Below are 27,078 nucleotides of genomic sequence, written 5' to 3' on the forward strand. Positions count from 1 at the left end.
AATGTCATACACCGTGATTTCTATTCTATTCTATTCTTGTAAACCCAATAAAAACATAAACTTTGACAAACACTAGTGAGAAAAGGAGCGCGCGCTTATTCTGTTAGACGGACACTAGATGGCGCGCACTCGCTTCGTTCCCGCTCTTTAGCGCTGAGGTAAATAAATAAATAAAGCTGTTTCGTGGTTTTTACTCTAAATTCACTTTTCTCAAACGTTTCCTCTTAGAGTTTTTGCCAAATATTGAAAATAAAATGAAGTGTGTCATTGAAGGCAATGGAATTAAAGGTAGGACACAATTTTATTCAATGTTTTCTAAATAAATCTGATCGCCTTCAGTTAATTTTTCTTTGTTTTGTTAATATCTCTGTAGTCTTTGGAAAAGCAGTTTATGCTCTGTCAAGAATTGGTGATGAAATATGGTTGGATCCACTGGAGAAAGGGGTAACGTTAGGTCTGATATGTATATGATTATATTTTCGATGATAAATAGTCATTGGTTGTGTCTTAAAATATAATGAGCTGCCTTTGATTAAATGACAGCATTTTTGGGCCTCATCATCTAGGTAAGGTAGGCAGCTCACTAGGTTTTAAGGCACAATCTTTTAGTGTTCAGTCTTAAATTTTTGTCTAGCACTTAACAATAAGGCTCCATTTGTTAACACTAACGTTAGTTAATGATATTCGTGAACTAACGTTATCTTATTAGTCTCTCATTTCTAATTCTGTTTCTCTGTCTCTCTCATCTGTAGTTGGCTGTAAGGACAGTAAACTCCTCTCAATCGGCGTATGCCTGTTTCTGCTTCACTCCTCTGTTCTTCCAGCAATATGTTCCTGATCCAGACATTCAGAAAGACTGTGAAGCAGTGAAATGCAAGATAAACATGAAGGTACTAAGCATTCAGAACCAAGTCCTAATTCAGTCTTCCACAAATTAAAAAGGTCTTAAATCAGAGCAGAAAGTCTTTAAAGCATTAAATGTTGCATGCACTGCCATAAAATGAATGTTTTTGTCTTGTTTTCCAATATAAACACCCAAACAGCCTTAAATGAAGATACATTTAAAGTACATATAAAGTCTTGTTTTGTGAGAAATTTAACAAAATGAATTGAGTTTCTACGTAAAACAAAAATCTGACAACATGGCGTGTAAATAAGTTGCTTTAAATTAATTAGATTTTTCTGAACCTGTTAGCAGATATTTTTCTTTGGTTTATAATAACTTCATTTTGATCCATTTCTCAGAAAGGGATCTTAACGTATGTCATTTTGCTTCTCAAGTAAATGCATCCCGATTTATGAATATTTAGACATTTGCACTGGAAAACGAGACATCAAAAATAGATTATTATTACTGAACCAGTAATATTAATACCCAGTGCCTTAACTCATATCCATCAGTATTATTCATTCATAATACAGCATTTACTAATTATCCTGTGCTTTTTAATAATTTTCAGTGCGTGCTTCCCCTGTTCCGCTGTGCGTCGTGGAGAGAGCGCAGTGTGGACAAATGTGAGATATCCATCAACATCCCAAACAGCAGGGTGATATTTCAGTTTCACTGCAGACACGGTTAGTTCATTTGCATGTGAAGTATGTACTGAATCTGGTAGTGCATTGACAGAGGGAGGAACAGATTGGTGTTGGCGGATGTAATCACAGGGTGACAGCACACATCACTGGACTCTCTTCGGTGACGATGAGATGCTACAAATCATTTCCATATTGCATAATTCATCACAACTTATCACATTTGTTCTAATCAAGATGGTGGCACTTACATGTTTTAGGAATAACAAAGACCTATAATTTGGGGTATCAGGAATGCGAAGCTTTGCAGGCTGTGTTCCCAGCTCACCTCTGTCCAAATGTCCTAATGGCCCAGTCCAAGTAAGTGCACATATAATTCAGCATTACTTTTTCTGAAACTCTTTGTGGAATTGTTTATCTATTTATTTTTTGTTTACATATCATAGTCATTGGCTGTGTCTCAAAACCTGCTGTATTAGACATCATTTTTGGGCATCATAGTCTAGACTCTAGAGCATCCAAGTCTTTTTGATGCACATACTTATGCTGTCTAGGTATGCTAGGTTTTAAGACACAATCTTTTAGTTTCTAAACTCATTCGTTCCATTTATTAACATTAGTTATTAGTTGAAAAATAGTTCTAAAGAATGCATTAATCATGGGAAATTTTAATTTCAACATTTTAAACCATTATTAAAATGTTGTATCTGTTAATATTATTTAAAGGACCTGATCTAATATGAACAAACAATGAACAGTTATATTTTTATCAACTAATGGTAACAAATAAATATTGTAACATATTTTTTTCATTGTTAGTTAATGCATTAATTAATCTTAATGAGACCTTTCATTTTTAGTCGAATAGTCAAATTTTTAGTCCAACTTTAAGAATTTTTTTTTCCGTTTCAGACTTTTAGGTGACATTGTGGTGCATTTCCCGGTTTCACAAGAAGAGGTCACTCTTTCCATTTCCTCTTTTAAAGTAACCTTGAAGACCTTTTGTGAGGAAGAAAATAGTAAGGAAACTTTTGCTGTCTTTATAGTAGTTCACTAGCATGTAGTACTCTAACTATTGTTGTAGTATATACCATGAATATCATGAGTATGAAAACAAATATTTGATGCGCACACATAATTTTAATAGCTACCTTCCATCTCCAGTGTCATAAATTTTGTGATTAAATGAATATCTCTTTGTTTAATAACTCTTTCTTAACTCATTTTAATATTGCTGTAATATTACAATAAATGTTTTATATTTACTTTCAAATTATAATTCAATTAAAATTACAATATTGTATTTTTAAAATGACCTAATTTAAAATCACCTTAATTTAAAATCACTAAAATAAATGTACAGTATGACGAGGTCATGTGGTAGCATACTATTGTGTTTCTCATTAAATAATGCCTAATAATTCAATACATTTTTTGAAAGTTTAACTGGGCATGCAATTCACTGAAAAAATGTTCAGGACTGCATTTAACCTACATGCATTTAGACTATACCAGAGCTCCTGTATACTCAGGTGCTCAACATTGTGATCTTACATTAATTAGATCTTGTTTGTTTGTTATCAGACTGTATCAAAGGCATGAACACCGAGCTGATGCTGCACCCAGATGAGTTTGACTATTTTCAGGTTGGAGAGGATTCAGCTGTGACCTTCTGCCTCAAGGAACTGAGGGTGAGCGTTCAGCACGGCATTTTTTTTTTAAATACACAGGATATATGCTTAATTTGTTTGTGTTCCCATGCGAGTGTGTTTTGGTGAGTGCATGAAGATCTGCCATATTCATTTTTATTGCCACTTATTTCTGTCCTGGGATGTCCAGTAGTTGTTGTGCCTATCATATTCACCCAAACGAGTTCAGAGAAAGTGTGTTATGCATGTGAACTGAACAGACTGCAATGTTCTTTTAACTCACACCCAGGTGTGGTATTTTATTTATTTTGTTAATCATTCTGCATTCATAGGAAACATTGCATTTCTCAAAAAATGCATTAATTAAACAGTTGGATTATGCAAAAACATGCAAAAATACAAAAAACCCCACAAAACAGCAATCGTGTTTGCTTCCGTGAATTTGAAATTGTAACGCATCCAAGATAAATTATAAACACCATCTTGTTTTGTATCCTCGCGCTCAACCTTTGACCCTGATCTAGTGGCAGTGGATTATGCCCCGACAGTACCGACCCTTTTCACGTACAGGCTTTGGCTGTGTGTCAGTGGTGTAGCTTCTTGGCAGGCCACAGTGTATTTATGTCAGTCATTGATGCAGTGGGACAGATGCTTGGAATCGAACCAGTTAGCCTGTCACAATGAGTTACAGCACTGGACAGCACGCTGTGGTCTGGACACACATGACTGACCTTCTCCTCATGCAGTCTTAAACGGGGTCAAATACATCTGTACGGATCAGTGTGTCCCTTGTTTATAAAATGCTGTTGGAATCTGTTTTGACAGGTCTTAATTCTTAATTTTAATGCTGAAAAAAAACCTTTAAAATATTATTTTAGTAATTAATAATAAATTATAAATTGTGTATATCTGTCTATCTAGCATATATAGATTGATTGATTGATTGATAGATAATAATTAATATTCTAAACATAACTTTAATTTGTGTAATTTATCTATCTATCAGTCATCTCTCTCTATATTTAAAATGCTTACATGTTATGTAATTTTAATAATTAATAATAAATTCAAAATATATGTATAACTTATTAATTATATAATAATTATATAATTTACAAATTTATTTGATCATTTATTATATATACATACCATATATTTATCATTTACTTAATCATGAATCAGTGTTGATTGTAATAACATTGTAAATAATAAAGCATTAAATATATGTATATATAATGAAAATAATAATTTATTTATTATTTACAGTATTTATTTATTTATTAATGTTTTATTATTATTATATTAATTATAATTATTATAAAGTATTATTAATTTATAATTAATTAATTGCTTTTAGGGGCTGCTGTCCTTTGCTGAGTCTTATGGTCTACCAGTGTCTAGTCAGTTTGGTGTGGCTGGACAGTAAGTCTTTTAAATGTTTTGATTCTACACCCACATGCATTCAGCATAAAATCGTACAGTAACCGTACTATACATAACCAGCTCATGCTATCATTTGATTTCAGGCCCGTATCCTTCACGGTAAAAGACATGACGCTGGAGGCCCATGTTGTGTTGTCCACCTTAACGGATCCAAACCACGGGAGCCCATTTCAACCTGCACCTGGGTATTTCATTTTGTCCCTCAGATTAACATGAATGTGCACTGTATGTGTAAAATTGACTGGAACAGTTCACCCATAAATTAGCATTTTGTTATGATCTAGTTATGTTCATGTTGTTCCTAACCTGTTTGCCTTTCTTTCATCTGTGAATATCTTTTATAAAACTATATGATAGCTTTTTGTGTGAATGCTTTTATGTTCCACAGAAGAGAGTAAGTCTTATGGGTGCAATGTGATGTTAATTTTCTGTTTTTGGGTGAAATATTCTTATTTATTTTGCCCAAATAGATGCAATATTCCACCCTGTAACATTGTTTCATATAATCTCTTTCCTGTAATGTCAAATTATAGCTGCAATGCAATGCAAATGCAAAACCGTTGTGACATAAAGGCACTTCCATAGGCACCAAGAGGGCGTTGAGTTCAGTGACAGCTTCAGTGCTCTAGTCTTTCATGTCTCACCTATATTGGGTAACGCAGAACTAGACATGCTAGCCTGTCTCTAATTATCCCTGTAGCTCATCCAGTCCAGGCAGTGATGTCTCTGAAGTTGCCCCGTCTCCTCATGTCGTTTGTGCATATCAGTGTTTCTGTGTGTTATTCTCCAGCAGAAACAAACATCTGGGTCACCTGTTGCGCGCAATTTACGTCACTGCTGACTGTTTAAACAGCCTACCTGCAATAATTTATGCTAGCGCAAGCTAAAGTACATAAAAACTCTTGATTTTTTTATCTTTGATTTTAAAAGGGCAAAGGATTTATTTGCATAGATGTCAGCAAAGCAGTTTAGTTTAAAGACAAAGTCTGTCATCCAACAACAAGGCCATTTATGTTGATTCTTTGGCTGAAAATTATGTTTAATTATTATAATAATTACAATAATATAATATATCATTTATAAATTTCACATGTATTTATAATTTTTGTATACATTTAAATATAATATAATATCTATTAATTTATTATATAATTAAAAATATATATTCATTTTTAAAGTTTAAATATGATAAATATTATATTTAAATATATATAGAAATTATAAATACATATGAAATTTATATATAAATTATATTATTGTAATTATTATAATATAAATATAAGTAATAATATAATATAAAAAAATAATCTAAGAAATCTGTAATTATAATTAAAAACAATTAAATACAAATGTTATGTAACAAATGTATAAAAAATAACTATATAATAATAACTAAAAATAAAGCTTCATCATTATTCTGTCATTCCGTTTTTACTTTCACTCTCTTATAGTGAATTGACTGAGATTAAGATGTTCTCCGATATATATAAATATACATTATATATGTATATGTGTGCGTGTATATATATATATAATGTATATTTATATATATCGGAGAACATCTTAATCTCAGTCAATTCACTATAAGAGAGTGAAAGTAAAAACGGAATGACAGAATAATGATGAAGCTTTCGGTATCTGATGCCATTTATTCTCTCAGAGACAACGAAAGACGAATCTACTTTAACACATGCTGATAACGGTATAGCCTATAGCTGTTTTCATTTATTTCCTTTATATTTCTCGTGGCCCGTACATACTGAAAAAAAGAAAAGAAATGTATTTCGTGTTAAACAGGTTGTTTTTGAAAGTCGGTGCTTGAAATAAAAACTTTTTATTTAATTGATTTTTATTGATGACTGCAGTGTTAATATTTTAATTATAGGACTATAATTCATTGTAGGTAGCCGTAGCCTATAGCCTAATAGACCTTTTTTTTAAAAAAGGTTTTAAAAGGCCTTTTTTAAAAACATTTCAAGTGAGGAGTAAATATAGCCTAATCTTATCCTCGCAGCGCATCAGTTATGCTTTAATTATTGCAGGGCAAATTAATTGTACTTTTAATTTAATAATAAAAGTAACTTCTTACTAATAATAGGCCTAATAAAAATAAGAATGTAACAGGCCTACATTAATTGGAAATGCCAAATCCTTTTAAGATTGCCAATAATTTATATTTTTGACAATATCTCTGGCTATCGTCGATACAAGATCATCGTCTTTCGACGCACCCCAGCAAAGGGAAGTTATCGCGGGGCAGACAGCACCTTGCCTGTTACGTCGCTTGGGCTGTGTTGTTGAGCGCAGGAGCACTGATATTTCACACACTTTAATCCTATTACGTTTGGAAAATAAACCCTTAGTCCAACGAATCGTTCGGTTTGTAATGCGTACTGAACCGAAAGCCTCGTACTGAAACAGTTCAATACGAATACGCGTATCGTTACACCCCTACTATATATACACTGCCCACCAAAAGTTTGGAAACGCTCTAGAAAAGTGGGGTTTTGGACAATATTGGTATGAATCATTTTTAATTTGTGATCATTTTGCACTGATAAGGGACAACACAAACTATGAAAACATATTTTATTACATAAACAGTTTATACATAGAAAAAACTTAAATTTTCGATTCATCAGAATATCCACCATTAGCAGCTATTACAGCGCTGCATAATCTGGGCATCCGAGCTGTCAGTTTATTCAAACATTGACTTTGAATTGGCAATCAATTGTTGAAGCTACAGTATTAAGGTGTGCTGACCCAAAATTCTTTTAAAGACCTGGGCCAAGTTTAAACCAGTAAGCAGGCATCACAGCTGGCAAAGGGGCATGTCTGACTTTGACATGTATATATTGCCATTATTATGTTTTGTTGATAATGTCAAGTTACTTTACACACTATTATTACACACACACACATATATATATACACACACACACACACATATATATACACACACACACATATATATATATATATATATATATATATATATATATATATATATATATATATATATATATATATATATATATATATATACACACACACACACACATATATATATATATATATATATATATACACAGTCAGGTCCATAAATATTGGGACATCGACACAATTCTAACATTTTTGGCTCTATACACCACCACAATGGATTTCAAATGAAACGAACAAGATGTGCTTTAAGATGTGCTTTTGCAGACTGTCAGCTTTAATTTGAGGGTATTTACATCCAAATCAGGTGAACGGTGTAGGAATTACAACAGTTTGCATATGTGCCTCCCACTTGTTAAGGGACCAAAAGTAATGGGACAGAATAATAATCATAAATCAAACTTTCACTTTTTAATACTTGGTTGCAAATCCTTTGCAGTCAATTACAGCCTGAAGTCTGAAACGCATAGACATCACCAGACGCTGGGTTTCATCCCTGGTGATGCTCTGCCAGGCCTCTACTGCAACCGTCTTCAGTTCCTGCTTGTTCTTGGGGCATTTTCCCTTCAGTTTTGTCTTCAGCAAGTGAAATGCATGCTCAATTGGATTCAGGTCAGGTGATTGACTTGGCCAATGCATAACAGTCCACTTCTTTCCCTTCAAAAACTCTTCGGTTGCTTTTGCAGTATGCTTTGGGTCATTGTCCATCTGCACTGTGAAGCGCCGTCCAGTGAGTTCTGAAGCATTTGGCTGAATATGAGCAGATAATATTGCCTGAAACACTTCAGAATTCATCCTGCTGCTTTTGTCAGCAGTCACATCATCAATAAATACAAGAGAACCAGTTCCACTGGCAGCCATACATGCCCACGCCATGACACTACCACCACCATGCTTCACTGATGAGGTGGTATGCTTAGGATCATGAGCAGTTCCTTTCCTTCTCCATACTCTTCTCTTCCCATCACTCTGGTACAAGTTGATCTTGGTCTCATCTGTCCATAGGATGTTGTTCCAGAACTGTGAAGTCTTTTTTAGATGCCTTCCTGTTTTTGAGGCTCACCAATGGTTTACATCTTGTGGTGAACCCTCTGTATTCACTCTGGTGAAGTCTTCTCTTGATTGTTGACTTTGACACACATACACCTACCTCCTGGAGAGTGTTCTTGATCTGGCCAACTGTTGTGAAGGGTGTTTTCTTCACCAGGGAAAGAATTCTTCGGTCATCCACCACAGTTGTTTTCCGTGGTCTTCCGGGTCTTTTGGTGTTGCTGAGCTCACCGGTGCGTTCCTTCTTTTTAAGAATGTTCCAAACAGTTATTTTGGCCACGCCTAATGTTTTTGCTATCTCTCTGATGGGTTTGTTTTGTTTTTTCAGCCTAATGATGGCTTGCTTCACTGATAGTGACAGCTCTTTGGATCTCATCTTGACAGTTGACAGCAACAGATTCCAAATGCAAATAGCACACTTGAAATGAACTCTGGACCTTTTATCTGCTCATTGTAATTGGGATAATGAAGGAATAACACACACCTGGCCATGGAACAGCTGAGAAGCCAATTGTCCCATTACTTTTGGTCCCTTAACAAATGGGAGGCACATATGCAAACTGTTGTAATTCCTACACCGTTCACCTGATTTGGATGTAAATACCCTTAAATTAAAGCTGACAGTCTGCAGTTAAAGCACATCTTGTTCGTTTCATTTGAAATCCATTGTGTTGGTGTATAGAGCCAAAAATGTTAGAATTGTGTCGATGTCCCAATATTTATGGACCTGACTGTATATATATATATATATATATATATATATATATATATATATATATATATATATATATATATATATATGCGCACACACACACACACACACACACACATACAATTTTATATTATAAATATAATGAAATATAATTTAAAAAGTTGCAATTAAACAAGTATATAGCTTAAGCATTAATAAGAGCAGGTCAAATTGTCAGTTAGAGACAGTCCATGAACATTATAAAGTTTTACACTTTTATTTATGTAGTAAATGTTTTAATCTAATGCAATTTAAAATGAGGAGCCACACAATGGATTGATATAAGAAAAAGGAAACAAAAATTAGCTTTACATTTTTTTTAAAAGACAACAAATAGCATAAATATTTGACTGGATACAGACAGCAACGAGAAAGACACTCATACAAGTTTGGAACGACATGAGGTTGAGTAAATTATTACATAATGTTCATTTGGAGTAAATGAGATCATTTTACTGAAGAGTGCCCAAATTCCCTTTTAGTGGAGTAGATAAACAGATCCTGGCTAAGTCAAAACAGTTGTTCTAGTTGTTTTGCTGTCGCGTGCATTGGAGCATTTGTCCCGTGGGCCGCAGTTCTGGTACAGGGCCAAATCTGAACATAGTAATGCCCCACCCCCCCGAGGCGCAATTCACATATTCAGAGGCATGCATTCATCTTTTCTTCACACACCCTCCCCCACTGTCACCATGTGATTCGTCCTATCTTTCTTTTGCCTCTGCTGTCCCTCACACATGACTGCATGTGTTTCATTACCCATAGCACTCACATCACTCAGGCTTTGGTGCAAACTCTTTGCTTACAGGCACACATTCAGTAAAAAGGTTTTAGATAATGAAGACTTCAGTCATTTCTGTGTTTTAGTATGTAAATAAGTTTTATTTTACGTGGGTCGACCCTTTCATTGCTGGGGTATGATAACAAAATTAACAAACTTTAGATGAATTTACCTAACATAAATATTATCCTTGGAAAATTCTTTTGAGATAAAAATAGATTGCTGAATACTTTACATAATCTCAAGGCACTGTCATTATTTAGTATTTTTTAAATTAATGAAAAAGAATGCTTTAAATTTCTGTGATTTGAACTTTCTCGTTCTCCAGAGCTGGTGAGGGCAGCAGAGAGTCTAATGCTGCTTGTTTAGAAAAATCAAAAAGAACCCAAAACAATGGATTCATTGGGCATGTTTAAATGATTAAATTGTAACTTCAACAACAAATAGCAGTCTGTTTTTCAGGGATGACTGTCCTGTTAACATCCCCAAGACCTCCACAGCAGAAGTCTCCACATGTGAGGGCCCTATGGAGACAGAGGTGTGCGTCGCTGATGGGGAACAGGTGGCTTCCAGTCAGGGCAGTGAAGTTTTCAATCCAAACCTTCATATGAGGAAGATGATTCAGCTTCAGACACCTGGAGAGATCCTGCCGAAACCCAGACTGGCACCTGAATTGGCCTTAACTACACCAGTAACACCAGCCACTTTTAAGGTTTGAGTCTTCTATCAGACAAACATTAAACTGCATATCAGGCCAAAATTCTTATCAGTCATAAGTCAAATAATAGCAAAATCTTCAAAACTGTGAAGTTACACAAGTGCAAAATTACAGTGACCAAAATCTCCAACTCATCCATCCTTCAACCCTGTAAAGACATATGAAATAATAGTCTGAGTATTGCAGACTACTTGCATAAAATTATATACATATCACTGATATCAGTTGTCACTTTGTATCTCCAAATAATGGCTTAGTAAGATTATATTTAAAATGCTTAGTTTTATAATCAAAGCTCTGCAGTTTCAAAACATATAGGCCTAATGCAATGCAATACAAAGATGATTGAGAGATGAAGAAATAAATGTTCTTCAAACACTGATCATTTAGCAAACATTTATCTTGATCATTTAGCATTTGAACATAATTTTTCTAAATGATGTCTGGATAATCAAATAAACCTAAGTTGCTTCAGTCTAGTATGTGTCCATCTTGAAATATCACTAACAATTTACATTTATTCTCAATTTATTCTCATTTACATTATAAAAATCTGTAGACATTTTACAGAAAAACTTTACTTGCTAAAAGTGTACAAATGATCAGTCAGACAGCAGAAGGCATGTACTAGATAGTGTGCAACAGGTTTTTCAGCAAGTTTTGATAATGTTGATCATTTAGAGGCCTTAAGAAATAGATTTATCAAATATGATACATCAGCTATATAAGGCTAAATAGTAAGACATTGTGTTATATCTTTAAAACATCTGTCTACAAAACTTGTTTCAGGTATTTAAGCAGAAGCATTTAGATCAAATGATTTTTAAATATCACAAGAAACATAAATTCAGTCAAGCGTGTCCAAACCAAAAGTCTTTCTGGGGTCATTTATTCATTAAGTAATAATTTTCTTTTTTTTTTTTTACATGTATGTATCTGTGGGATACAAAATACACCCATTTTGTAGAATGATCCAACTACAATTTGGTCAAAAATTCCTCAGATGTTTGTATTTACAACTCGAGGGTCTCGTTTCAGATCCGCTCGCTGCTCTTCGGGGCTGTATACACTGATGTAGTTGACCGTAAAACTGCGGATTTACCCAGCCTGGCCTGTGCTAGTGACACAGAGGAGGATGGAGGAACAGAGGAGTGACTCGGGTAACAAAGTAAGCTAACCTGATGCAGGTAACGCCTATTTCAAGAATGCATGGACTTTACTGCATGATGTAGCCTACAGTAACTCAGTAGATTATAAAGACAACCCACAGTGTGTTAACATAGTTCTGCTGTTTAGATTGTTTTAAGGTTAAAATGTTTTAAATGTGACATTTTCCTTAAATATTGCTGTCAAGGCCATCACTAGGTCTTATTAGAGCAAATCTTGTATTACTTTACTAATGTAAGAAGGGTGTAGACTAGCCATTTGTTTCTGTTTCTGTTCTTACACAAACATTTGTAATGTAAAAAATTTTTCACGAGTTAAAACTGTTCTAGAAGAGATGAAATGAAAACTATAGGACAGTAGTAAACTAGGGGAAGTGGGGCACAATCACTTTCTGTTGCAAAGCTGAGGAATGTCTACCTAAACACACAGTTCAGATAAGTTCGGTCACTGTGGAGAAGATAAATCAAAACTTCAAAACAAACACATTCTCGAGGATTGAAGGACTCCGTGTTCTTTGTGTCCACCAATGAGTCAGAGGAAGCTTTGACTCACAGCTTTAAAATGCTGCTGGAGAAACGATCGTTATATAAGACTGCAGCAATAACTGCTATTGTACACATACCTCACCACATTATCCAAAGAAAGCCTTGTGCTTCGCGTGACTGTTAAATTGAAAAATATGTCAGTTAGAAGCTTGACAAATCAGATCATGTCAGAGTTCAGCTGGAAAGCTGTGTAAAACAGAATAACTTCATTTACCTCACCTTTTAGAGGCATTTTGTAATTTCAGCTCTTAATGTGATGGTTCAATCAATCGCTATTGGATTAGTTCTTGCTCATAATGTCAGGGTCACAACCATTACTGCTGGTTTTGTTGACTGCTGGCAAACAAATTTCATCTCCAGCCACTTACCGGTGATGATAATGTACGCAGTATTTCAGGCTCTCATGCCCTTTGTAACAATTTACACCTCAGTTGGGCATAAAATGTAAGAAAACCACAAACTGTTGCAGTTACACTATAAAATGTATACCAGCATGATGCATGTAAAAATGCAAAGAAATGGAAGCCTTAAAGCTGAAGTGTGTCATTTTGTCACTTTTCTCTCTTCAGGGGTGGTGCACAATGGTACATACATAGATGACTTATTTAAACATCTGCTTTGAAGGAATAGTTCATTCAAAATTTAGTCATCCCCAGGCTATCCAAGATGTAAATGACTTTGTTTCTTTTTTTTTCGTGACGTATTGTCAAGTGTATTTTCGAGTATGGGTATCGACCCATACTCGAAATTGGTGCTCTGCGTTTAACCCATCCAAGTGCACACACACAGCAGTGAGTAGTGAACAAATGCACACACACACATACACACACACACACACACCGTGAACACACACCCGGAGCAGTGGGCCCGGGGAGCAATTGGGGGTTCGGTGCCTTGCTCAAGGGCACCTCAGTCGTGGTATTGAGGGTGGAGAGAGCGCTGTACATTCACTCCCCCCACCTACAATCTCTGCCGGCCGGGGACTCGAACCCGCAACCTTTCGATTACGAGTCCGACTCTCTAACCATTAGGCCACGACTTCTTCATCAGATTTGGAGAAATGTAGCATTCCATCACTTGCTCACCAATGGATCCACTGCAGTGAACTCCAGAATGAGAGTCCAAACAGCTGATAAAAACATGACGATAATCCTCCAGTCCATCAATTAACATGTTGAGAAGTGAAAAGCTTCATGTTTATTGGAAAAAAATCCATCAAGATGTTTTTAACTTTAAACTGCCTTTTCTGGCAAAAATATGATCCATAATCCATAATAACGCTTCCTCCAGTGAAAAAGTCCATCACTTGTTTTCCTCTCACATCAAAATTCACCCATATATTTGTTTAGAGCTGTTTTAGCTTGTAAATGGTGTTTGAACTGTGCAGCTTTCTCTGCTGATTCAGACGAGATGACTTTTCAATGAAGAAAGTAATACTATGGATAGAGTAAATACCTAAAAACCATTGTTATATTTTTACCATGGTATTGAGGTGTGCTATATGTGTGGTTTTATCTGCGTTTATCATGATTTAAATTATGCTACTATGGAAGACCAATGATTAAAAGAAAAACTCAGAATAATTAAATTTCACCATATAAAAATGAGGTTGCTACAATTTTTTACAGATGTTTCTGATTTTGGTAATGAAGAAAAATGTACATCTGCATCCCAACTCAAGCTACTACAGCTATCGCATTCCTAAGAGACAAAAAAGTAATATTATCAGTCAACACAAACCTGTTTCTTGATTTGAAACAATATTACATGCAGAAACTAAGAAATACATTTTTCTATTAAGATATTTATTTTGTCAAGGAAAATTAATGGTCTGGTTTCTACAACTTTCACTTTGGAGCAAAAATCTGGGTTTAAATAAATAAGAAATAAAGATTGAAATTTGTGATAATTATCGATATCGACTGATATCCAGCCCTAAGTACTGGTATTTTTTTAGCAGAAAGGGTTGGTTTGAAGTTGAAAACATATGTATTATTTGAATTGTTATTCTTATAAACATGCAGCTTTTCACTTCACCGGGCGTTAACTGATGGACTGGAGTGGTGTGGATTACTTGTAGATTATTGTGATGTTTTTACCGGCTGTTCGGACTTTCATTCTGACGGCACCTATTCACTACAAAGGATCTATTGGTGAGCAAATGATGAAATGCCATATTTCTCTAAATCTGTTCCTATGAAGAAACAAACTCATCTACGTCTTGGATGGCCTGAGGGTGAGTCTGTCTTAAGCAAATTTTCATTTTTGGGTGATCTATACCTTTAACAAATTTGAAATCACTATAGAACTATATCAAGAGAAAAGAGGTGGCTACTTTTCTGCAGGTGTCCTTGAAGATTCATCCGATGGTGTAATCCAGTTAATTCATCAGGGAGCAAATGGCTTGTGTGATTAGAATTACTATGTGGCTGAAGAAAGCATTGGTGTCTGTGTGGGTGGTAGACATCGCTCTCCTGCAATGTGACATACTATACTTCATCTAAAACTATTAGTTTAATTATTATACATGCCTCTTGTGAAAATCATATTAACTGAGATTACATGCATCATTTGCTCTTTTAAAAATACATTTGCCACACAGCAGGGGCCTCATTTATAAAGCGTGCGAACGTTTAGATTTGATTTTAGTGTGCGTACGCTTAAATCCATGGCAACGTTCATATTTGTAAAAACTGTCTTTGATGTGGAAAAGTGCTTTGCGTCACGTCAGGGTCTGAGCAGACGTACGCACCTTTTCTTGCCGGAGTAATGCAGGTTTTGAAAATGTAAGATGTTCTAAATTAAAGAATTTGGATGACGACTGGTGATCTTTTACATGTTAATGACATTAATTAGGAGTCATTTACAAGGCAGAGAGCTGAAACCATTCATTTGTGCGAAAGTTCAAGATAATTTGCGGTTCATAGATTTCACATCTGAAAGAGATGCGTACGTGCATCTTCTGTGCGTACGTTCAGTCTATGAATCACACGTACCCATAAAATACTCAAATTTCACATTAAATAACTATTGACAGCATCTGCAACATTATCAGAGAACATAATTTACACTCCTCAATTTAATATTTACTCTAAAACAAAGTAATTTACTGTGAAAAACTGTGACCTACAGAAGTTATATATATATAAAAATATAACTTTATTAGATCATGTGATCCATGACATACCCACTGAAAGCATTCACAGATGCTAGCATTAGCTTTGTGCGTAAACACCTCGAGGGATATTTTAAAATTACATTTTACAAAAAAAGCAAGAAAAATATTTTAACACGGAATCCACACAATTATCAAATATACTCTCATATACATCTGATGTGTAATAGCCTACACTTTCCAAATGCATACATAAATATACAGCCGGTTTTCCAAATATCTACATGTCATAAACGTTCCTCACATTCATATATGCACGCACACACCACAAGCATATGAACCTCTTAAAAGTGGTTTAAGTGGGACTGCTTTTCCTCTCAACACATCCCACAATCCCTTGCAGTCTGTTTTACTGCTGTAGTTACGTTAAAAACTCAAAAAGGTGGAGTAATACTGTTTTAAATGAATAAATATTAAAGGAAAAGGTTTCTGTCTTCCCAAGCAAACTGTAATTTGCCCTGTACTTTGAATTGCTTAAAACACCCATCCAACTCTGATTTCATGTAATGAGAACTTGTTCTGTGAAAGTGCCTCCACTAATTAATATCTCAAAGGAAAGGCATTTCTATGGTTGATCGTTAACTTTGACTATATTTCGATGTTGTTAAGCTTTATAATCAATCTAGTACTGTAAAGTTATGCCTCGACTGAATTCCCAACATACTTCCCAAAATACAAACTGTCCATTAGCTAGTGAAAAGTTTGTAGTAGTCACTCGTGCCTATCAACTTCACATCTCAGCTGGCATTCAGCTGATGGCTATACAGAGGTTACAGATTGGGTGTCTATTTAAATGGAAAGTAAACAGGCAAAACGTGCCATCTCAAGACTCATGTAACTTGAGCACATCTCCCATTGGCCTTTTGCAAAGTTAAAACACTCCCACTGCATGATGCCTCAATCTTAATTTTCTTGATACAGAAACTTTCTTTTTTGGGACACCTGTCCCTGATCAGATTGTTATTCCTTTCTCGCTTATTCTTTCTCCATTTTTGGCTTCACAACCTCATCATTACCAACCCATTCACCTCTGGACGACAGAAACACTGGTTATTCTTACGGGAGAAGTGTTCAAGACCTGTTGTAGCCCTTGTCAAACACAACTCAATGTTTGCAGTCCATATCAAGGTGGTCTTTGACTTGAGCCTGCAGACGACATCATTTGAAGTACGGTCTAGTAAGACCGAAGAACCCAAGGAACAGATGTGGGCTCCAAGTCCCTGCCAGAAACAGAAAACTCAAACAGCCCTCAATCCTGCCAGCAGGAAACAGCCGCCAGTCCAATGACTGAGAGGAAGACAACAAGAGAAGGATTTTGCAGCCCTTGTGAGCGTTAGTCTGTGTACTCTGCTACAATTGACAGCAGAACAGTGATGTCATCTGGTTTTCCTCCTTTGGAAAGAAAATAGAGAATTTTGTCAGGCAAATGTCAGCATTAAAGATTTACTCAACATTTACAAACCCATGCCACTGAATGCGCGTCAGTCAGGAGTGTAAAAATGCATCAGTCTGATAATGAATTTAATGCACTTAATTCAAGTAAATGAAAATGAGAAATGTTGCATTGGCAACTCAGTAAAATAAGTGATTTTTTTTAGGTAACAACAATAAGGTTCCATTTTTTAACTGTATTTAATGCACTAACTAACATTAACAATGATCAATACATTTGTTACAGTATTTGTTCATTTTTGTTAACATTAGTAAGTAAAAATACAACCGTTTTAGTCCAGATAGCACAGGCCCATAAACTAACATTAATAGATACAACTTTTCATTGTAATAATGTATTAGTAAACGTTGGAATCAACATTTACTAAGATTAATTAAAGCTTTAGTTTTATTGTTAATTTAGGTTAACTAATGTTGGCAAAATGAAACCTTATTGTAAGGTGTAACAGTTATCTCAGTTAATGGTCATTTAATTTCAGGTAACTTTTTTATGATTGCGGTTTTAGTTAACGATAATAACCCTGAATTGAAACAGAATTTGGGTCAAATTTTCAAGTGCATTGATCTGATAAATTGCATACTTTCAATGCAATGTAAATGCATGTCAAATGTGTAAATGTGAATGCACTGCATCCTTTAGCAAAGACTTGTAGTCAATTTGTTGTCAGAGCAAATGCATACACTCTTAATGCCAATGATTAGCAAGACCATTATCTCACAGGAAACTGTAAAGAGAAATAAGTCATGGAAAAGGCTTTCTCATTTTAAAATGAGTAAATCTTACCTCTGACATTCAAGCCATTATCGCAGGCAAACTGTGCAAATGGAGACATGTAATTGGGGTCGTATGCTAGAACATGGGCCTGTTCTGCAATACTCTTGGCTGTTTGCTGGATGCTTTCATAGTTGGTATTCTGAAAGCAGAGGACACAATTCGTATTAGTGCCGCTGGAGGACAGAAAAGTGGACAGGGGGAAGTGTTGTTTGTAGATGTTCGGTACCTTGAGCTTTTTGAGTTCTTGTAAAATCATGTAGTCTGGCATGTTGTCAAAAAGACCATCTGTAGCCGTGAGTATGATGTCACCCAACTGGACATCGAAGGACGAGCTATCGGCAGCCTCAGGGCTGTGGGAAACGAGAGAATAGAAAGTTGTTACCTAGAAATGCAAGTAAACTTTCAATGGTATAGTTATGAAATGTGATATTCTGGATTTGACGGTTGACATGAGTGGAAAAAAATGAAACATTCAACTCTCAGGAACACAATGATCCATCTAAAGCTACACCATACGTTGTTGAAACGTGTTTGGAACTCTAATATACAGTAAAAGCACTGCTGTTTGCGGACCATATTTAGGAGCTCAAGTTTGGAGGAATAAAAGCAGTTTCAGTCTAAGAAGCTTATAGCTTGATCCTCATTACAGTATAAAGCACACGGAATCAGCTGTGAAGTGTCGTGTTCTGTTCCTGAAAGTCTGCGGCAGACGCCATGTACACTGACTCTACGAATACACTGGCTGTCTTTCTCTCCGTCTGTGCCAGACCGGTCAGCCAGTCCCAGGTCATGCGGTTTAAACATACTTATTTTGAATTAAAATTCTACGACATTAAGTAGTGGAAACAGTTATAAATTGGAACGGTTTAAGATTCAGACCCACAAACTGAAGACTATCTGGCCTCAGAGAACTTCTTCCACTAGCTCATCTGTCAAAGAGAAACCAACTAATGTCAGGATTTACAGAGGCCATGCTAAGGTCATCTCCATTGGCAATATTTAAACTGACCGGATGTAGCTCAGAGCGAGAAGAGTCCAACAACACCGCTTAACCGTGAAGAAGTCACTGTAATGCACTGATTTAAGGTCATGTTTACCAGACACTGATCAGACAGGGTTTTTGGTAACGTTTAGTGAATGCACAATTTAGGGCTGCAAGATTATTCAAAATAGAACCGGAAGTGCTTAATGCGATTTATCAAATTACAAAGCCTGCAATTTAAATAGGTATATGCACTACATGTTTACAGCATATCATTGTGTTCATTTACACATGAGCAGCTCATTATCGTAGTCGTTTTCAGAGTCTTAGAGCATCTTGGTTCAAAGTAAATGCTGCACTACATATGTGAGAGAATTTAAAATCAAATTCCAATCACATGTGTATTTCATGTTACAGGTTAAAGGATGCAGGATCACAAGTTATAAATGACAGGATCAGTTGATGTTAAGTTGCAGAAAACGTGTTAAATGCTAAACCAGTGGGTGAATTTAGCCACATAATCTTTTCAATCATGCAAATTGCATTGTCCCAGGACTGTTTCTCCAATTTACAAAAATTTACCAATGTAGCACTTTTTTTTTTTTTGGATGGTTTCCGCAATCAGCCAACATTGCAATCAAATCAAAAGCGTGATTCAACCCCTTAATTGCAAATATAAAATATTATTAATGATCAATTAATTAAAAGAATACTAACATGACATCTCAAAAAGCTAGAGAGTAAATCAGTGATTTAAATAATATTGAGTAGTTATTGGCTATAAATAGTTAAGCCAATAAGTTGCATCTTAAAATTCTATCCATTTTTAGGGTGTGTTAAAGGATTAGTTCACTTCAAATTAAAATTTCCTGATAATTTACTCACCTCCATGTCATCCAAGATGTTTATGTATTTCTTTCTTCAGTCGAAAAGAAATGAAGGTTTTTGATTAAAACATTCCAGGAGTCCTCTCCATATAGTGAAGTTCAATGGACTCCAAACTGTCGAAGGTCAAAATGACAGTTTCAGTGCAGCTTCAAACAGCTATAAACGATACCAGACGATGAATAAGGGTTTTATCTAGTGAAACGATTGGTCATTTAAAAAAAAAGTATATGCTTTATAAACACAAATGCTCGCCTGTTCTGCGATACGCGGTCATGACGTAATAATGTTGGAAAGGTCACGCTTGAAGTAGGCGGAAGCACAGAGTCAGTGTTTACAAGTTGAACGTGTAAATACTAAGTCAAACGCTGTTTACAAAAAAAGGGAGTTACAACTCAACGAGGCGAGCATTTGTTTATAAAGCATATACTTTTTTTTTTTTTTTTTTTTTTTAGCTATTAGCAATTTTTTTTAGCTATTCATTTAGCTAGATAAGACCCTTATTCATCGTCTGGTATCGTTTATAGCCGTTTGAAGCTGCACTGAAACTGTAATTTTGACCTACAACAGTTTGGAGTCCATTGAACTTCACTATATGGAGAGGATTCCTGGAATGTTTTAATCAAAAACCTTCATTTCTTTTCGACTGAAGGAAGAAATACATAAACATCTTGGATGACATGGGGGTGAGTAAATTATAAGGAAATTTTAATTTGAAAGTGAACTAATCCTTTAACTTAGTGCACAATTGTCAAATTTGTCTTTTGACAGTAAGCTGTTCTAATTTGAAATAAGAGCAAAGAGATCATTACATATCCTAAACTTCAGAGTAGATGCTGCTGTGTTCACACCGAGTGACTCATTTCTCACCAGGAGTTAATAACCAGGCTCTCAGAGTGAAGACCTAATCATGCTCTCATACTGACAGCCAGCGGATTACGCCTCGCTCGTGTCTAGCTTGGGGACACAATGTTGTTGCATCATCAGAAAGCGAGAGGAAAAAAAAAAAATCAAATAACAGAGGGAACGGTCTCACCTGTCACTGAGGACGGAGCCCTCTGCCTCAGGAGGGGCGATAGAGAGCTGGAAAGGGGTGTTAAAGTAGTGCTGCTGTTCATCAGACCTGTGGACCACCTCTCCACCTCGAACCACCAGAAAGCCAGAGTCGCCCAGGTTTGCCGTGTGTAGCTGGTGACTCTGCCTGTCTAGTACCACGATACACGCTGTACTGCTTCCTAAAGACAAGAAAGAAACTTAGTCACAGCGGTCTATGATCAGTCCGTTCCAAAAAGAAATACCAAACCTGTGCAAATTGAAAGAAAACAAAAAAACATATTCAGTCATGTTTAACTGTTACAAGTATAAAAAGATGGGGGGAAAAAATATTACAAAAGTTCTCCTCATTTTGGGGAAGATGTTATACCCTGTATGAGCAAAATGAGTAAGATTTAGTCCAATGTGATTATATTAACTAGAACTTCAGGAAAAAGAATATGCTCGTTGAGTTAGAATGACTAGAACAGAAATTATAACTTAACTCCAAAAGGTGGTTTTCACAGCAATGCCATAAGAACTATTTTGGTTTCCCCAAAGAACCTTTCAGTGATCAGTTCTTAAAAGAGCCATTTTCTTAGTGTGAAGAACATTCTAATAATCTAAAGAACACTTTTACACTATGAAAAATGTAACGGATTGTAGAAAAAAAAAAAAAAGGAATATAAGGTTCTATAGATGTTAAATGCTTTTCATGGAACCACTGATGCCAATAAAGAACCTTTATTTTTAAAGAGTGTTATATCAAACCTGGAACATCCCTTTAAACAGGCTAAAGCATAAAAACTGCCATTTAGCTTTGAATCTGTGCAGATTTGCCAAAATCCAATCTTGTGACCCAGTACACTCCGTTTGTGACTCATCCAGCGTGTTTTTGAGAGCGGCACGCTGTACAATGACTCATTTCTGTCCATTATATTTAAGTTACAGCTTTGATCTTATCCTGAGAAAAATGAGCCAAGGCCCTTCCCAAAAACCATTTCCCTCCCAAGTCAGGAAAAATAAAACTTTACTCTTGACTGTCCCAGAACATAACATCCATTCCACAGTTTTATGGCATATCCGTTTGTACGGTCTCACATGTCTGTGCAAGCAGAGTAAAATAAGCTGCCATTGCACGCAAACACCTTAAGCGGGAACGATAGTCTGATGCTAAAGTTACATCACAGTTTGTGAATAATTGGACTAGAAGTGTTGCAAAAGTAATGATTAAAAAAAGGGATTTTAAGTTTGTAAAATTAGTTGAACTCCAATTGATACACAACTGAACTTTTTGTAGTGAAAACATGACGCATGCTCTTGTTTACGCAAGCATGGAAGTGAACGGAACACCAAATTGTACGACCACACCTTAATTGAAGCCAGAGCATAATGCTGCAATCCCAACAGCCTTAAACACATTATGATCTAATCTCTTTACAGTTTTCTTTAGAAAACAGGGACCCACTCTATATTAGGTGGCCTTAACTACTATGTATTTACATTTAAATTAATCATTTGATACAATGCACTTAGTGTGTACGTGTATGTTTTTACATTGTACTTATGTATTTAAAAATACCTATATGTAATTACATCTGTAATTACATTTATAATTACACTGTTGACCCATCCCTTACACCTTAACCCACCCTTAAACCTACCCATACCACCAAACCAGTCCCTAACCTTACTCATATCCCACCTCAATAGCAGCAAAAGTGATTTGAAATACAATATAACCACAATAAGTACATTGTACTTATTTTTTGATGCAAGTACATAGTAGTTAAGGCAACCTAATATAAAGCGTGACCGAAAACAGAAAATATATTTGAGAAATAAATCTAAAAAGATACATTTAAAATGCAAATGGTTTTTCTGTGCTGCATTTAATTTGAAATTTCCATTGTACAGCACAATACTTCCATTGTATATCATACTGCACAGTTCCATTTTGTATCTTGAAATGAATTCACTACATAATCCATAATCTAAAGATGAATGTGCTCACCTAATAGCGGTACTTTGTTCTGAAGTAGCTCATAGTAGCTGGTGGTGAGGATTCCCACTGGGTTGCTCGGCACAAATCGTCCTTCTTTGACCAGCCTCTCACACGTCCTCATGAGCGTCCCAGAGAACTGAGAGGGATCGACCCCATAGTCACGCCAGCCACCTACTCCATCAGCCACACCTATAGGTCATAGAAAAGACACAGTTAGGACCAAAACCATTAGAGAGCAACATTTTCTAAATGATTCCACTGCAAAAATATCAGCTATTTTGCATCTGTTTTGAATGTCACTAATATTTTACAGACTGTTCGTAGAAATAAATGAATACTTTTGTTCAGCAAGGATTCATTAAATTGATCAAAAGTGACAGTAAAGACATTTAGAATGTTACAAAAGATTTATATTTCAAATAAATGCTTTCACGGTTTCCACAAAAATTAGGCAGCACAACGGTTTTCAGCATTAATATAAATGAAAATTAATGATAAATAATAAATGTTTACTTAAGAATGGAATAATAATGCTGTAAATTCAGTTTTGTTTCACAGGATTACATTTGACTAAATATTACAACAGAAAACAGTTATTTTAAGTGTAATAATAACTAGATAGTAAAGTTTGAAGACAAAATTTAAGTTGGCTTGAAAAAGCCTAGCCAGAAAGTTTGTAAAAGTTTTTAAAAGCTTGAAGTTTGAAGGTTTTCAGTTTGAAATACGTAAAATAGTTTTAAAGATTAAAGTTTGATCAGAATTTAGTCTATCAGAAGAACAGACACAGAAAAACAGATCGCTGGGGTACATTAGTCATTACTTAAAAGATGAGTCAAATGAGTGTGTGGGAGTTACAGAGAGAGAGAGAGAGAGAGAGAGAGAAGGGCCTTTGGCAAGCACCACTAATAAGATTAAATAGTAGATCAGTAAGTTGGCTTTTTCAAGCCAACTTAATTACTGCTTTTTTATACTGTATTTTCAATCAAATAAATGCAGGCTTGGTGAGCAGAAGATACTTCATTCAGTAATTAAATTAAATAATGTTGTTACACATAGTGCTACCATAATAAAAAACATTTCTACTGTGATTATATGATTTTGACCAACTAAATCTAGATCAGACTGAATTATTTAGTAAGATTTTGAGGTAAGCAAGAGGTAAAATGACTGTACCCAGCTTTCTGAAGGGAAAACCTGTTTACCCACAAAATGGAATTCGACTTTGAAGGATTCCCACCAATTTTTAACAGCATCATTAAGCTGTTATACATACATGGTTATGTTTAGTGGAAGACTGATATATCAACAATGGCAATCAATCAGGTATCTGTTCACTATTTTGACTTGCGATGTTCTTAAAGTTCAGTTTCATTTCAATTTTTTATTTAAATTGCAATTTTGTACCCATTTGCCATCATAAGACTGTATTTTTTTAGGCATAATATATTCATTCAGCCACTGGAAAAACCCACAGTAATCAAAAACCAAAGTAAATGAAATGATCTGCAAGATGCGCCAGTCTTGAATATTGAGAAAGCAGACGTTTACGGCCTACACCCAACAGATGTCATGTGCATATCCAAATCTGTCCACCAGACAGGGAATTTTCCTTACAAAGCCCTCCCAGCTTCTCTTCTGACAGACAATGAGCAGGAACCCTCGTTTGTGACCATACAAGGCAAGTCCTCACATCGACCTGCATCCACTCTAAAAGCACCTCTGGGATTTCCACAACTAGATTTTATGGCTTAAAGTTGCACAAAAGCTTACTGCCATTTCAAAGACTAGAGGCCATGACAGAACCCTGCAGAAGAGGATTTCGCTGTCCAAGTAGGCCTTGGCAGACGTTAAGAGACTACTAACATGTTTCCGTTTGAATTTGTAGGCGTACTTCTTATGAGTGGGTTAAACGACAGACAAAACAGGTACAAGGACTAATCAACTTTGAAGACTACTAAAAAGAGCTATCTAAAAATATATTTAACAAATTATTCCCAAATGAAGCATGAACTAAAAGAGTTTCTTTCTTTGAAGCTCTGCATCGTTAAGCACGCCCATTACTCAAGACAAAAAATTAGACTGAAACCCTGGTTTGTGGTCTTCGTTGTTCATCTTTGTTTTGAACCCACATCTTTCCGACGGACTTCCTTCTAACTAGATAGTGGGTTTTGTGTTACATATAAACTAATATGCATTCTTGATAACCCTAACAGTTCAAATTCTCAGGTTACAAACAATGTTATGATGTAACGGGTCTATTAGGTTATGGAATAGTATTATAAATTATATTACTGCAAATTCCAGCAGCTATATCAAATGAACTACTTTCACTGCTACCCATGTTTACATTTTAATTTAAAGTACAAGCCACTTTGAGGCGTCACACTTAGTTTGTGTAGCCTAACACATGATCCTTTTTAAATATCGTCTCACTTTGTGCTCATAATAACCCTCCTTATCGCAGTACAGGATGTACGGTGTAGTGCTTTTTTAACAGTAGCTAAAACAGTTCAGACCCTCCAGTCACGTGGAGTACTAAACCGTAGAAACAGACTCCCACTCGTTTTCTACTCTGTTATTGTTTGCTGACAGCTGCAGCAATTCTGGATTCATTTATTGCAGTAATAAATGTACACACATTTTCGAAGGCAACAGGCATTAACACAAGTTTAATATATTTAAATACATTTTAATGAATAAAATACAAAAATATCAAAGGGGAAAAACATTCATATAAGAGGAAAGCATATGCTAGTCTGTTTCAATAAACAGACCTAAATAATAAAATAAACTGACAACACTCGAATGATGATGATCTTTAGAATGAAAGGACTGGGTAATTTAAGTCGTTCTTAACGCGACTGACGTCACAATGGGAAATTATATGTTGATTTAAAATTCGATTCAGAACGTTTGTAAAGGCCCGTCTGGCGTCGCTGTTACAAAATGTAACAAAATTCTAAAAGAACAGTTTTTTTTTTTATTATTGTGCACCATTATTTATAATAACGTTAATAAATATAGCCGCTATAAAACTGAAGGTTTATCATGTAATGTTTGTTGAAAATGCATTTTTTTTGTATTATAATAAAATACATTAAAGAGAAATGAATGTTGAAGTAAGATTAAACAGGTTTATGCTCATAACTGATATATATACAGTATGGTGGCTATAAAGGCTTTTGTTGATGCACCTACAGGCCACCGATGTGCGACAGTTGTGACGTCAGAAGCGATTCAACAAAACCATTGTAACATAAAGAGCCTTTATTCGTTTTAATCATTACATACCTAGCACATCAGCAGACCTGTGTCGGGCTATGAAGCACGCGTCGTCTCCATAACACATCCCTTTCTTCAAGATCCCTTTCCGAAAATCCTTCCCGAAGCCAAAGCTGGCGGACACCAGGCTGTAATCGCGGCTGTCGGTTTGAGAGAGTCCGCCGATGACCGCTCGGGCCACCAGTCTACCGTACGAGAGAACGGACAGCATCACCCCCGGAGCCCCGGACTCCGCTGCAGGGGTAGTTTGGGTTAGTTAGACTACTAACAACAGATCCGCGGCTCGAGATGAAGTCTGGCGATGTCACAAGCGCATCCACAATCTCAAACAGCGTCGACGTTCAAATTCTTGCTGTTTTACGGATCAGCTCTCCATAGCGATCGATCCGACGCGATTCAGAACATCCAAGTCGATCCGGCTTTTATGAAACTCGTTCTTCTCGCGCTGAGCCCCATTGCTGCGCGCTCCGCTCGCGTGTCTGTTCGTGAAGTGAACTGTCTGCTGCCGAAGGCCACGACGCAACTGAAGTCTTGTGACTGTTTTGACGTCAGACGCCGTTACGCAACCTCTGTACCTTTAATGGAGTGTTAAAAAAAACACTTTAATGAAGACCAATGAAAGAGACTTTTTGAAATACACAGGCCGCAGAGTTCATTTATAAAATAAGACGTACAAATTGAACCTGGTTACACTTTATAATAAAATACGTGTACAATTTTGTATCACATTTAATGACTAAAAATGTCAGAATGTAGCCGCTAAGTAAAAAACGAATATATGTAACTTATTCACCTGTCCTTGGACCTTGACACGTGAGAGTACACACAATTTCAAAGGTAAAGCATATTTCACAAATAGTATATATCCTTATATTAATAAGTGGTTTACTATGTTTGTATTTTTGTAGTGATG

General features: G+C 35.7%; 2 protein-coding genes across 2 annotated transcripts; one reads left to right on the top strand and one right to left on the bottom strand.

Annotated features, from left to right (window-relative positions):
* Positions 1–149: 149 nt before the first annotated feature.
* On the top strand, positions 150–15,508 carry rad9b (RAD9 checkpoint clamp component B). Its single transcript, XM_079382940.1, has 13 exons — positions 150–288; positions 374–444; positions 753–890; positions 1,461–1,575; positions 1,794–1,893; positions 2,446–2,552; positions 3,118–3,224; positions 4,540–4,604; positions 4,709–4,810; positions 10,610–10,859; positions 11,904–12,033; positions 13,147–13,257; positions 13,609–15,508. Exons 1-11 carry the CDS (start codon positions 255–257, stop codon positions 12,018–12,020), a joined length of 1,206 nt encoding a protein of 401 aa, XP_079239066.1. The 5' UTR covers positions 150–254; the 3' UTR covers positions 12,021–12,033; positions 13,147–13,257; positions 13,609–15,508.
* pptc7a (protein phosphatase targeting COQ7 a) lies at positions 15,453–26,715 on the bottom strand. The gene is made up of 6 exons (XM_079382939.1): positions 26,175–26,715; positions 22,893–23,072; positions 20,883–21,081; positions 18,206–18,329; positions 17,989–18,118; positions 15,453–17,144 (listed from the first exon to the last, which is right to left on the bottom strand). The coding sequence occupies exons 1-6, from the start codon at positions 26,374–26,376 to the stop codon at positions 17,086–17,088; spliced, it is 894 nt and encodes a 297-aa protein (XP_079239065.1). The 5' UTR covers positions 26,377–26,715; the 3' UTR covers positions 15,453–17,085.
* Between the last annotated feature and the right edge of the window lie 363 nt (positions 26,716–27,078).

Source organism: Barbus barbus, assembly GCF_936440315.1.
Source record: "Barbus barbus genome assembly, chromosome: 28".
NCBI lineage: Eukaryota > Metazoa > Chordata > Actinopteri > Cypriniformes > Cyprinidae > Barbus > Barbus barbus.

What these genes read in the sequence shown, in the direction of transcription:
- rad9b (XM_079382940.1), top strand. Translation starts at nt 255, where the DNA reads ATGAAGTGTGTCATTGAAGGCAATGGAATTAAAG. An exon ending in TCAGTTTCACTGCAGACACG is followed by an intron (nt 1,576 to 1,793) that starts GTTAGTTCATTT and finishes TACATGTTTTAG; the next exon opens with GAATAACAAAGACCTATAAT. An exon ending in CTTTTGTGAGGAAGAAAATA is followed by an intron (nt 2,553 to 3,117) that starts GTAAGGAAACTT and finishes GTTTGTTATCAG; the next exon opens with ACTGTATCAAAGGCATGAAC.
- pptc7a (XM_079382939.1), bottom strand. Translation starts at nt 26,376, where the DNA reads ATGCTGTCCGTTCTCTCGTACGGTAGACTGGTGGCCCGAGCGGTCATC. An exon ending in CAGGTCTGCTGATGTGCTAG is followed by an intron (nt 23,073 to 26,174) that starts GTATGTAATGAT and finishes TATGACCTATAG; the next exon opens with GTGTGGCTGATGGAGTAGGT. An exon ending in GGCTCCGTCCTCAGTGACAG is followed by an intron (nt 18,330 to 20,882) that starts GTGAGACCGTTC and finishes CGTTTCCCACAG; the next exon opens with CCCTGAGGCTGCCGATAGCT.